The 13,059-nt window shown below is 48.6% G+C and overlaps 2 protein-coding genes across 6 annotated transcripts in view; one reads left to right on the forward strand and one right to left on the reverse strand.

Moving 5' to 3' along the window:
- Positions 1-3,011, reverse strand: part of Hcn3 (hyperpolarization activated cyclic nucleotide gated potassium channel 3) — a 14,739-nt gene extending 11,728 nt beyond the window's left edge. Inside the window, exon 1 of the mRNA XM_005367137.3 lies at positions 2,592-3,011. Within this exon, the coding sequence (XP_005367194.1) occupies positions 2,592-2,866 (275 nt within the window). The 5' untranslated portion in view covers positions 2,867-3,011. The remainder of the gene's footprint in view (positions 1-2,591) is intronic.
- Positions 3,012-8,934: 5,923 nt separating this feature from the next.
- Positions 8,935-13,059, forward strand: part of LOC101992459 (dual specificity protein kinase CLK2) — an 18,976-nt gene continuing 14,851 nt past the window's right edge. For 4 of the 5 annotated variants that reach the window (XM_005367138.3, XM_005367139.3, XM_013353800.2 and 1 more), the window contains exons 1-2: positions 8,935-9,214; positions 11,191-11,360. In XM_005367138.3, the coding sequence (XP_005367195.1) occupies positions 11,191-11,360 (170 nt within the window). In that variant the 5' untranslated portion in view covers positions 8,935-9,214. The remainder of the gene's footprint in view (positions 9,215-11,190; positions 11,361-13,059) is intronic. The other variant, XM_013353802.2, reaches the window with a different exon arrangement.

Genomic DNA, 13,059 nt, shown 5'->3' on the forward strand with positions numbered 1-13,059 from the left:
TGGCTCAGGAGACAAAGGCACATGTAGTCAAGTCTGACAGCCTGAGTCAGCCCTCAAACCCCAAAGGGAAAGGGAGAACTAATTCCCAGCAACTGTATGGCCACAACAGCACGGTGAGGATGCACGCGCGTGCACGCGCACAAACACACACACACACTCACTCACTCTAGATAAATAAACAGGTTTTTAGTTTAAAAGTGAAATGGGATGAAGGGTCATTATCCAAAAATAAATAAATAAACAAACTAACTAACTGGCATCTACGATGGTCCAGGTTAAATCCCATGTACTCCTAACCAAAACAACAACAGAAAACTATGGCAGGGCTGGAGAGACGGCTCAGTTGGCAAGTGCATCATCTACTGTGCAAACATGAAGAACTGAGTTGACCCTGGTACACACATGGAAGGGGCAGTGCTGCATCTGTAACCCGGAGCTGGGGGGCAGTGCTGCATCTGTAACCTGGAGCTGGGGGGGCAGGTGGGTTCCTGGAGCTCACTGACTGATCAGACAACCTAACTAAATCAATGAGTTCGAGGTTCTGCGGGGGGACACTCTCAAAGAGAAAAACAAAACAGTGACGAGCAATTGAGGGAGAAGCCCGTGTCCACGCTCACTTACGCACAACACATGGGCACAGATTGGAGAGTTGGCTCAGTAGTTAAAGCCATCTGATGCTCTCGCAGAATTCCCAAGTTTAGTTCCCAGCACCCACATGGGAGTTCACAACCACCTGTAATTCTTGTTCTTGATCTGTCCTCCTCTACAGACACATACATAATATACAGATATATATGCAAGCAAAAAGCATAAAATAAATCTATTTTTTTCAAAAAGTAAACACCCACCCACATAAACATACTCAACACACACAATGGCTCCAATATTGTTGTAAAAATTCTTAAAACTAAGTACCCTATGGTGCTCTCACTGGGCTGCTGAGTAGTCTCCAGAGATGATGGGCATGGCAGCACTGTGTAAACTGTAGCTGTCTTATGGCTCATCCATTCTTATCTCCAGAGTTCTAAAAAAGGTGGCTGCCTCTCCCATCTCCAGTTCTGTCTATTTCTGGTCTAGGCTGTCCTGCCTTCCTCAGTCTTCCCCACCCCGTTCCTCTTCTCCAACACAGCTAAAACACAGACTGCTTCTCTGTGGGTGGGGGAACTGTCATCCGTGGCCAGGGTGGGACTAGGCTATCCAGCACACATCTCAACTGCGCTTTTCAGGGATGCCCACCCCTCCCCCACGGCACTTCAGCCGACTCCCTAGAAGATCCGGAGACAGTTTGGCTGGAGCTGTGCACTTCTTCCCTCCTGGGCTGCCTGTGCATGCTGAGAGTCTGGCTGAGCTGCAGAGGAAGCTGTGTACATGAGGCCAGGAGGGAAACGGGACACCTTCATTCAGAGAAAGAAATCACTGGCGCACACATGATCGTTTCCGGTCTCACACACATCTCATGGCAGCACAAGTCCCAAACGCAGTCCCTTCTGATGACTGCGAAGCCAATCCTCTCCACCACCGAAAGCAGCTGGTGGGTCCCAAGCCCGGACCCACCCCGGAAGCCCCTCATACTTTCACTCAGCAACAAACCCTCGATCTCCCTCTTTTCAAAGCTGCTGAGGAGGCACTGCGAGAGCAGGCAAAGGTTTCCCTCGCCATGCCCTCAGAGCATCTTCACAACCTGACTCGCAGCAGTCACAAGCCCAGCGGGTGATGTGGCAGAGGACGCTGAGGGGATGTGTCGGAGGGGGACCTGGGGGAGGGGAGGAAATCTGCGGCGAACAGAGGGCAGGGGCAAGAGGAATTAATAAAGCAAAGTGGACGAGCGAAAAGAACTGGAGTAAAAATACAGGGAGTGGGTATCTGAGGCTGGAAGATACTGTCGGGGTCTCCGATTGTTCTTCCCAGGCTCCAGAGACACACCTCATTTCTTCATCTAAAAGCTGTCCTTCAACGTCCCCAAGGACAGGGCAGCCTTTCTCCCCTAGCGACCTTGATGTAGACGCACAGCCTGAAGGGGGGGACTGTGAAATGGCTACTCCCCCACCCTCTGTCCCTTTTCTACGGGAAACACCTGGGCGGTGGCCGAGCCCCTGCTTTCCTCCTCAAGCCTCCCGAGTACCAGCCCCGCCCCGCCCATCCCGCCTTCAGCACCACGGACAGCAAACAGGGCCGCGGACCGGACTGACCCCGGTCACTCTCCAAGGTTCCCAGCTTCCCTTGTAGTTCAGGGCCCCTGATCTGCTCTGCTGAACTGGGCAAGCGCTTGGGGCGTGGGTAAAGCGTGGTAGAGAGCAGAGCTAGGCTTCTCCCTCAGGTCTTCCAGCTTTGGAGTAGGATATAATTTCCCACACCCCCAGAAAACAGTCGTGGAAGAGGCAAGGTTTCTAAACTCCTACAGTGTCTGTGGTCCAGGTGGGTCACGGGGAAAACCGAAGTCTCTGGAGATTCTCTAATGTCTGCTGTCCCTCATGTCTCCCTAACCTGAGAAAACATAGAGGACCTTGGGGTAACCCGCCTAGGAATCCCAGGCTGCGTTGTCGGAGGTGGCTCTGCAGCTCCACCCGCCCTCCACACTGAGCCCCCCGTACCGGAAGTCGCTGTAGGGGTGGATGATCCAGGCCCCGGCGGACTTCACCCTCTCCTGTTCGATTTCCACCGCTTTGTGGCTGCCGAAGACCCGGAGAGAGAACTTGTTGACGGTCGGCTGCAGTAGCGTCCCGAGCTGCCGCCTTTTCTGCTCCGGCGCAGACTCCGGGACCCCACCTGAGGCCGCGCGGGCCTGAACGGGAGCCGCGGGAGGCGCCTCGCGCGCAGGGGTCGCCGCTTCGTCGGGCCCCGCCGCCGGCCGCGCCTCCTCCTCCATGACCTCCCTCACTCGCAGAACCTCCCCAATGGGTCTATGGCCATGGCGGGCGCGCTGGTCCCTGGGAGCCCAGCCAGGCACTCGAGCTTCCGACCGGCGTGCGCCCCGGGCGCAGGGGGCGTGTGCAGGCGACAGACGCGAGGGCGCTGCGCCCCCTGGTGAGGGCTGCGCCAGACCCGGCGGGGCGGGCTCCGATCTCAACTGCGGTCCACACCCCCAGAGAGGGCGTGGCCAGGGGTGGGGTAGGGGGGGCGGCTCGCTTCTGGAGGCGGGAAACTCGGGAGGGCAAATGCAATCAGTGAGTCTCCCGAGGGTCTGGGACAGAATGGAAATTTGAGATTCTTTTTCCCCCCATCCTTGTCCCGGGTCTTCTGTTCTGATCAAGTCTTTTCTCAGCACTCTCCTAGGTGTGTTCCTACTCCCGAGAGCCTCGAAACTACTTTCCATAGTATGTTCTTCCTAATTCATTGAACCAACCTTTGCCGAATGCCGCTCACTGAGTGAATGCAAAAATTAGCACAGAAATCTCAGCTACTAAGGTTCATCTGTATAAACAGATCAATAAACAGGAAAATACCATACTACATACATGCAATTAAGAGCTGAGTGTCTCAGTTTCTTCCCTTTGTTTTTACGTCTTACTGCCACCGCATAGAAAAGCCCTCAGCATCTCCAACTAAATTATTTCAGAAAGCGTATGTTTTGTTTTGTTTTGTTTTTTGGTTTTTCGAGACAGAGTTTCTCCGTGTTTTTGGAGCCTGTCCTGGAACTAGCTCTGTAGACCAGGCTGGTCTCGAACTCACAGAGATCCGCCTGCCTCTGCCTCCCGAGTGCTGGGATTAAAGGCGTGCGCCACCACCGCCCAGCCGTATGTTTTGTTTTTGACGTGAATTCTAGCTCAGGCTGCTCTTGAACTCCTGATCTTTCTGCCTCTTCCTTTCAAGAGCTGGGATTACAAGTGTGTGCCATTATACTTGGTTTTAGAGGTTTTTAATAATCTTCAAAATCTGACCGGGCGGTGGTGGCGCACGCCTTTAATCCCAGCACTTGGGAGGCAGAGGCAGGCGGATCTCTGTGAGTTCGAGACCAGCCTGGTCTGCAAGAGCTAGTTCCAGGACAGGCTCCAAAGCCACAGAGAAATCCTGTCTCGAAAAACAAAAACAAAAAAATAATAATAATCTTCAAAATCTGCTGGGCATAATGGCACATGCCTTTAATCCCGCACTGAAATTTTGAGGCTGGCCTGGGCTATATAGCAAGTCTGAGTACAGCCAGAGCTACACGGAGAGAATGCCTCCACGATAGATAGATAGATAGATAGATAGATAGATAGATAGATAGATAGATAGATAGATGTCTTAAACAAATTCTTCCAGACAACTTCATTTTTTTTTCAGTCTGCAAGTAAACTTTCTACAATCCACATGGAATGGTGCATCTTGCTTAAAGTCCTTTCAAGGCCCCCATTTTAGAAATACTCAAGCACCAGATGGTGGTGGCACACAAGTTTAATCCCAGCAGAGGCAGGCGGGTCTCTGTGAGTTCAAGGCCAGCCTGGCCTATGGAGTTCAAGGACAGGCTCCAAAGCTACACAAAGAAACCCTGTCCTTTTTTTAAAAGAAAAATATTTATTTATTATGTATACAACATTCTGCCTCCATGTATGCCCACATGCCAGAAGAGGGCACCAGATTTCATTACAGATGGTTATGAGCCACCATGTGGTTGCTGGGAACTGGACTCACAACCTCTGAAAGAGCAGCCAGTGCTCTTAACCACTGAGCCATCTCTCCAGCCCAACCCTGTCCTTTTTTTAAATTCTATTTCTATTTTTATGAACATTGATGTTTTGTCTACATGTATTGGAACTAGAGTTACAGACATTTGTGAGCTACCACGTGAGTTCTGCAACTTGAACAGGGGTCATTTGGAAGGGCAACCAGTGTTTTTAACTTCTGAGCCATCTCTCCAGTCCTTGGCAATTTCTCTTCTCATAGTCTTTTTCTTTTCTTTTCTTTTCTGTCTGTTCTCCTCCTCCTCCTTCTCCTCCTTCTTCTTTTCCCCAAGAGAGGGTTTCTCTGTGTAACACTCCTGGCTCTTCTGGAACTCTCTTTGTAGACCGGGCTGGCCTCAAACTTACAGACTGACCTCTGCCTCCTGAGTCCTGAGATTAAAGGCATGTGCCATGTCTGGCAAGTCATCTTTTTCTTAAAATCAAGCAGCAGTTGATGGAGTACCTTCTCCCACTGTCTCTGGGCCTTTAGAAATATTTTCCTGCTTGTTATTTTCTTCCAATTCTCTTTCCAGAAGCTGGTTTCCATCACATCTTTTTTTAAAAATATTTATTTATTTATTATGTATACAATATTCTGTCTGTGTGTATGTCTGCAGGCCAGAAGAGGGCACCAGACCTCATTCCAGATGGCTGTGAGCCACCATGTGGTTGCCAGGAATTGAACTCAGGACCTTTGGAAGAGCAGGCAATGCTCTTAACCACTGAGCCATCTCTCCAGGCCCCCCCCATCACATCTTCTCACCTCCTCTCCTCACCCCCTCTCCTCACCTCCTCTGGGAAACACAATGTGTTCACATTCTTAATTTTCCCCTCACACAGTCTAGGCTAGAACTTTCTTTCTTTCTTTTTGGTTTTTCTCTGTAGCTTTGAAGCCTGGAACTAGCTCTGTTTGTTTGTTTGTTTATTTATTTATTATGTATACAATATTCTGTCTGTGTATTTGCTTGAAGGCCAGAAGAGGGCACCAGACCTCATTAGAGATGGTTGTGAGCTACCATGTGGTTGCTGGGAATTGAACTCAAGACCTTTGGAAGAGTAGGCAATGCTCTTAACCACTGAGCCATCTCTCCAGCCCCGGAACTAGCTCTTGTAGATCAGGCTGACCTTGAACTTACAGAGGTCCACCTGCCTCTGCCTCCCGAGTGCTGGGATTAAAGGCGTGTGCCACCACCTAGCTAGGCTAGAGCTTTCTAAGAGCAGATAGGGCAGTACTATTTTTTAAAATAACCTCTTTATTCTTATTTTATGTACAATGGTGTTTTGCTTGCATGTGTGTCTGAGTGAGGGTGTCAGGGCCCCTAGACCTGGAGTTACAGACAGTTGTGAGCTGCCAGGTGAGTGCTGGGAATTGAGCCCAGATCCTCTGGAAGGTCAGTCAGTGCTGGTAACTGCTGAGCCATCTCTCCAGCTCTGGGCAGCACTCTTTACACCAGTTCTTGACATGTTTTCATACCGGGTGTTAGTGTGCAACCTTGGCCGGCATGGAACGCAAATGGAGACTAGTCTGGAACTCACAGACCCATCTGCCTCTGCTATCATGCCCGGACTCCATTATTTATTTACAGGGCTGTGTCCTCTCCCATTCAGTCCTCAGAACCTCAGACTGAAGTTCTCAGGAAAAAGAAACTTGTGCTGGGTACAGTGCTGGGCTCCTAGTGAAAGTCAGTAAATGCTTGGTCCAAATGACCCGGAAATGTCTCCCTGGGAAGGAAATTAAATTGCTTTTCCAAATCCTTCGTGCGCGCGTGCACGCACACCCACACCCCTTTTCAAATAGGTCTTTTTATGTGGCCCTGGCTATCTTCGAACTCATGCAGATCATGCTAGTCTTGAACTCGTGGAGATCTGCCTGCCTCTGTTTCTAGAGTGCTGGAATTAAAGGTGTGAGCCATCAGGCCTGGCTCTCTTTTTACATAGGGAATTTCTTAACTATTTCTGGCTCTAATCTCCAGCTATTCTCTGATTTTCCTTAACTTTAATAAGCTTATTAACCGAGGGTTGTTTTCCTTCCCAATTCTCCTTTCTGGCAATTTCCAAACTCCTTTATATATAGTGTTGTTTTCTCCTTTTTTAAAATTTTTTATGGTTTTAAATATTTTGTTAAGGTTTATTTTACTTTATGTTCATTGGTGTGAATGTGTCAGATCCCCTGCAACTGAACCTTCAGACAGTTGTGAGCTGCCATGTGGTTGCTGGGAATTGAACCCTGGTCCTCTAGAAGAGCAGTCAGTACTCTTAACCACTGAGCCATCTCTCCAACCCCTTCTCCTTCCTGGTTTTTTTTTAAAATATTTATTTATTTATTTATTTGTTATGTATACAATATTCTGTCTGTGTGTATGTCTGCGGGCCAGAAGAGGGCACCAGACCTCCTTACAGGTGGTTGTGAGCCACCATGTGGTTGCCGGGAATTGAACTCAGGACCTTTGGAAGAGCAGGCAATGCTTTTAACCACTGAGCCATCTCTCCAGCCCCCTCCTTCCTGTTTTTTTCTTTTAAATATTTATTTTTTATGTGCCTGGGTATTTTGGCTTGCATGTATATCTGAATACTACATGCAATGCCTGAAGAAACCTGAAGAGTGTTCAGTGTACAGGAACTGGAGTTACAAGGCTGATATGAGCTACCATGTGTGTGCTGGGAAATGAGCCTAGGTCTTTTGGAGAGGCAGCCAGTGCTCTTAACTGCTGAGCTATCTCTCCAGCTCCTCAGATAGATTAGATAGCTAGATAAGTAAATTGTTTTTAGACAGTCTCAAGTATCACTAGGATCGCTTTAAACTCATTACATAGCCAAAGATAGATACCACCCCCCTGCTCCCCCCGAGACAGGGTTTCTCTGTAGCTTTGGGCCCTGTCCTGGAACTAGCTCTTGTAGACCAGGCTGGCCTCTGCCTCCCAAGTGCTTGGATTAAAAGAGTACACCACTACTGCCTGGCTGCCAAAGATAACCTTGAGCCCCTGATTCTCCTGCCTCTACTTCCCAAGTCCTGGGATTGATCAAGCATAAGTAAACTGTCCGTGTGGCTCTCCAGCCAGAGCATCCTGGATAATACAACTACTCCGTCAACTGACCCACACACTGACTAGTTTGTTGTTGAGTCAATCTCACACTGGCCTTGAAGTTTTTCAAATCTTCCTGCCTGGCATTATGGGAATTAGCCACCATGCTTAGCTTCTTGTTCTTTTTTAATATTTAGTAAACTGGGGCTGGAGAGATGGCTCAGTGGTTAGGAGTTTGAGCTGCTTTTCTGGAGAACCTCGCACCCACATCGGACAGTTCACAACTGCCTAGAATTCCAGGTCCAGGGCATCTGATGCTCTCTTCTGACCACCATGACTACCTGCATTGACATGCATATACCCTGCTACAGACAAATAATTTTTTTTAATTTTGTTTATTTATTATGTATACAATATTCTGTCAGTGTGTATGCCTGCAGGCCAGAAGAGGGCATCAGACCTCATTACAGATGGTTATGAGTCACCATGCGGTTACTGGAATTTGAACTCAGGACCTTTGGAAGAGCAGGCAATGCTCTTAACCGCTGAGCTATCTCTCCAGCCCCGACAAATAATTTTTTACATAATAAATTTATTTATTTTATTTTTTATTGATATTTATTGAGCTCTACATTTTTCTCTACTCCCCTCCCTGCCTCTCCCCTCCCCACTTCAATCCTTCCCCAAGGTCCCCATGCTCCCAATTTACTCAGCTCTTGTACAGACAAATAATTTAAGGTAAATCTAAAAACACAGAGAGAAAATTCAATAAATTTTCACTTAATATAAATTAGCTAAAACATCATGGTTCCCCATTCTGGTCCCCAATTCTCCCCTTCTTGCCTGGCCATGCAACTGCCCCAAACATAAATGACTTTTGTGCAGGACAAAGCGGGACCTCTCCTTGCTGTCCTTGAGCCGCAGGAGGATGTATTTTCAAGCTATGTTTGAAGAATCTGACTTCATAAAGCCTCACTGGAGTCGTTTGCCTAAGTGATACAATGTAATTAACATTCCAATATTAAATAAGCCACAAATGTCTTCAAGTGAAGAGCAAGGAGGAGGGCAACAAACACGTGACAAGCTCCTAGTGCCACCCGACACGAAACCACAGGCGCTCCCAGAGCTTCGCGGACTCCCGCGGGTGCCGGTGAAGCCGAGGCGTACACCGAAAGGGGCCGGGCGTGCGAGGGCGGAGCCCATCAGAGCCTGGGAAGTGACGCAGGACGTGCGTGCGTACGTGCGTGCGTGCGCGCTCGCTCGCTCACGGCAGCGGCGGCGGAGCGGAGAGGCCAGGGCCGGAGACCGAGCTGGGATCGGGCCCCGGGCGGGGGCGGTGCGAGAGGCGCCGAGCGGATCCTGGGGGCGGGGACGGAGCCCGGGCGGGCGGGACTGGAGCAGAGCCCGGGAACGGGGCGGGAGGTCCCAGGGCCCCGGGTTGGGGGGTGGAGCCGCACTTCGTCGCCGCGGGGGTGCCGGGACTCCGGCCGCAGTGCCGCCGCCATCACGGACTTCCTGTGGGACAAGCGCACGGGCCTCGCTGCCAGAACGGTGAGCGCGCGGGCTGACGGACCTTGGGGCCTCGGAAAGATGGCTACCACCAGACGGGCGGCCACGGGATGAGTCGAAATTAGGAATGTTGGGCTCTGGAAGTAGCTGAGTAGTAGCGCGATTAGAGGGAGGGAGGCCGACCGCTCCGGTGTAGCGACGAGACCTATAGTAAACTTTGAGAGAGCCGTAGAAGTGATGAGGTAGGGACAGGAGCGGTCCCAAACGTGCAAAAGTTGGCCCAAGGGTTTAATTGGAACCGAGAAGTGTTGCTTGAAGTGTACAGGAAGAGTTTGACTCCAGGGAATTAGCCAGGGTTTTCTGTGTAAGAAAGGGGGAAGCAAGATTTAGGAGTTGAGAAAGTAGACTGGATTGGCTTTTCTAGGAAGGACCCAAATGACTTTGTAATAGGGTGTCCAAAGTGAGATGGCATTTATGTTAATTAAGTTAGTCAAGATTGAGTTATCTGGGAAAGGCTCCTGCTTCCATCTTCTTGTTTTGCCAGCCACTTTAGGCCAATGCACTGTAGGTCACCTTTCTTAATTTAAGGAGGTTGAGACAGTGGCCCAGAATGGCAACCAGATGTTGGAGTTAAACCTGCAAACCTCATGTTTGCGGTCCTGGGCCAAAACTGTACCTGAGATTAATTCCCTGACCGAAAAATTACTTATGAACCCTAAGCAGTCCAGTTTTATTTAGTGGAGGCCCAGTTACTAGTTATGTTAGTTAAAAACTAGTTATTAGGCTGAGGGTGTAGCTCAGTTGATATGATGGTTCTCACTAGCATGCTTGAAGCTTTGGGTTGATCTCCAGCTGTGTAAAGCCAGACGTGCCGGGGCTGCTCTGTAAGTTCTTCTCTTGGAAGAAGAGGTAGGAGGGTCAGCTGTTCAAGGCCATCCTAAGTAGCACAGCAAAATTGAGGACAAGCTGTGTGGTGGTGATCCCAGGGCTCAGGAGGCAGAGGCAGGCGGATCTCTATGTGTTCGAGGCTAGCTTGGTCTACAATAGCTAGTTCCAGGACAGGCTCCAAAGCTACAGAGAAACCCTGTCTTGACAAAAAAAAAAATTGAGGACAGCCTAGGATATGTTAGGTCACACTTCACACACACACAAAGAAAAAAGAAAACAAGTGTGGTCTCATCTAAGACCAGAGACTAGGAAGATCTCTGAGTTCAAGTTCAGCCAGGTTTACATAAAAAGACCTTGTCTCAGGGGGGAAAAAGAGTCAAGCTTGCTGGCACACACTTTTAATCTCAGCATTTGATAGGCACAGGCAGGTGGCTCTCTTGAGTTCGAGGCCAGCCTGGTCCACACAGAGTTCCAGGAGGGCCAGCATTACCGAGAAACCCTGTCTTGAAATATCGAAAGAGGAAAAGGCCAGTTATTTTCTACCTAGTAAATACAGGGTGGTAGGGAAGATACGATGGACAGCCACTTTGTGGTGCTGTTCACAGCTTTGTCAGAGGTCTGGCCAGATGTGTGAGAGACATTTATAGGACCACACCCTGGTCCCTTGAACTGAATGCCTGCCCTGTACTACTGCTCCTAATGGAGGAATGCGGGAGGGGTAAGGCTTGTTGTTAATAACTAAAACAGTTGTGTAAACTAAAGCTGTATTTTGTTTGCTTGTGAAGAACTCCGGAGTGCACAGCTGCATATAGATTGCAGCAGAGATGGACTGTGGCAGTATTTATCAGTCACATACTTGTCACCTGTCACGATCGGTGGCTCAGACCTGAAGGTCTTCATGGAGTCACGTTTGAGGTAGAGCAATTGAATTTGACTTTCTCAACTTTTCAGCCAGAATTTGTAGGTGGTTGTGTAGTCTGTAAAGGAAAGTTGTAGTCACAAAGACAGAGAAGTCCGTGTACTAGAAAGCATAAGAAGGCAGCTTTGTATCTCCAGAAGTCTGCAGTCCCAGAGAATGTTTCTGAACACTCAGTATGATCCTTACCATTCTGCTTTTCCTTCCCTCCCAGATGCCTCATCCCCGAAGGTACCATTCCTCAGAGCATGGTAGTCGGGGGAGTTATCACGAACACTATCGGAGCCGAAAGCATAAGCGAAGAAGAAGTCGCTCCTGGTCAAGTTCCAGTGACCGGACAAGGCGGCGGCGGAGGGAGGACAGCTATCACGTTCGGTCCCGAAGGTGAGCCCTCAGGAAGAGAGACTGATTCCAGGTCACAGGTTTATTCATTTATTCAATAAATGTTGACTGGTAACATGCTGAAGCCAGTGGGCAAAGTAGCTGGCCGAAGTGACTTGGGGCTAGGTCTGTACTTCTGTGGTAGAGCATGTACCTAACATGCATTTGGTCCTTGGCTCACTTCCTGGCATTATAAATATATATATACTTCTAGTACTTGGGATGATGAGGCAGGATCAGTTCAAGGCTTCTTTGGACTTCATACTGAGTTTGAAGCCAGTGAAACTCTCAAAAAAAATTTTTTTGAAAGATGGTAGAGGGGGCTGGAGAGATGGCTCAGAGGTTGAGAGCACTGGCTGCTCTCCCAGAGGTCCTGAGTTCAATTCCCAGCAACCACATGGTGGGTCACAACCACCTATGATGAGATCTGGCGCTCTCTTCTGGTGTGCGGGCATACATGGAAACAGAATGTTGTATGCATAATAAATAAATAAATCTTTAAAAAAAATGAAAGAAAGAAAGATGGTAGAGGAAGTGCTTAGGGAGGGAAGCTGCACCCACCAGGTTTTGTTGGAATGGGTCTGGATGTGTGTAATTAAGAAGAAACTTACTTTTTTCCCTTCTTAAATTTTTTTTTAAATATTTATTTATTTATTATGTATACAATATTCTGTCTGTGTATATGCTTGAAGGCCAGAAGAGGGCACCAGACCTCTTTACAGATGGTTGTGAGCCACCATGTGGTTGCTGGGAATTGAACTCAGGACCTTTGGAAGAGCAGGCAATGCTCTTAACCACTGAGCCATCTCTCCAGCCCTCCCTTCTTAAATTTTATGTGATTGAGTGTTTTGCCTCCATATCTGTCTTACATTACATGTATCTCTGGTGCCCTCAGCACCAAAAGAAGGTAGGTATGGAATCCCCTGAAACTGGAGTTATAGATGGTTGTGAACCTCCCTGTGGGTGATGGAAATTGAACCCAGGTCCTCTGCAAGAGCTGTCTCTTTAGCCCGTTTCCCACTGTTCCTGAGACAGGGTATCACTGTGTAGCCCTGGCTAGCCTAGAACTCACACAGATGTGCCTGCCTCCCCCACTGGAGCCCTGGGATTAGTGATGTGTGCCACCATGCCTGACTCACGGAGAGCCTTGAGAATGGGACACCTAAGCTGGCCTGGTGGGACAGATGAGAATCAGTGGTCGAAATGTCTTCAGTGGTGAGAAGTGCATTCCATATACTAACAGCTAGAGAGCTCCTGAGCCAGCATGAAAGTGAGGTCTATGGGGTTGAATAATTCAGTGGTGGGGCTGGAGAGATGGCTCAGTGGTTAAGAGCACTGACTGTTTTTCAGAGGACCCGTGTTCAATTCCCAGCACCCATATGGCTGCTGTCTAGAACTCCAGTTTCAGGAGACTTGACACTCTCACAGAGACATTCATGCAGGCAAAACACCAATGCACATAAAATAAAAATAAATTAAAAAAAATAATTCCGTGGTATGGAGAGGAGTGGGTTGGATTAGAGCAAGGCCACATTTCGTCTGGAAACTTTAGAGAGCAAGCGGGTTTTTGGTTCTGTGTCATTAGACAGGAGGAGCCCCAGAGGACGTCTGCAGTGCTTCCTCATGTTACTCCTATGGTTCTTCTTTTCTTTTCTTTTTTTTTTTTTTTTTTTTTTTTTTTTTTTTTTTTTTTTTTTTTTTT

The sequence above is a fragment of the Microtus ochrogaster genome, unplaced genomic scaffold, assembly GCF_000317375.1.
Source record: "Microtus ochrogaster isolate Prairie Vole_2 unplaced genomic scaffold, MicOch1.0 UNK16, whole genome shotgun sequence".
NCBI classification, from domain to species: Eukaryota; Metazoa; Chordata; class Mammalia; order Rodentia; family Cricetidae; genus Microtus; species Microtus ochrogaster.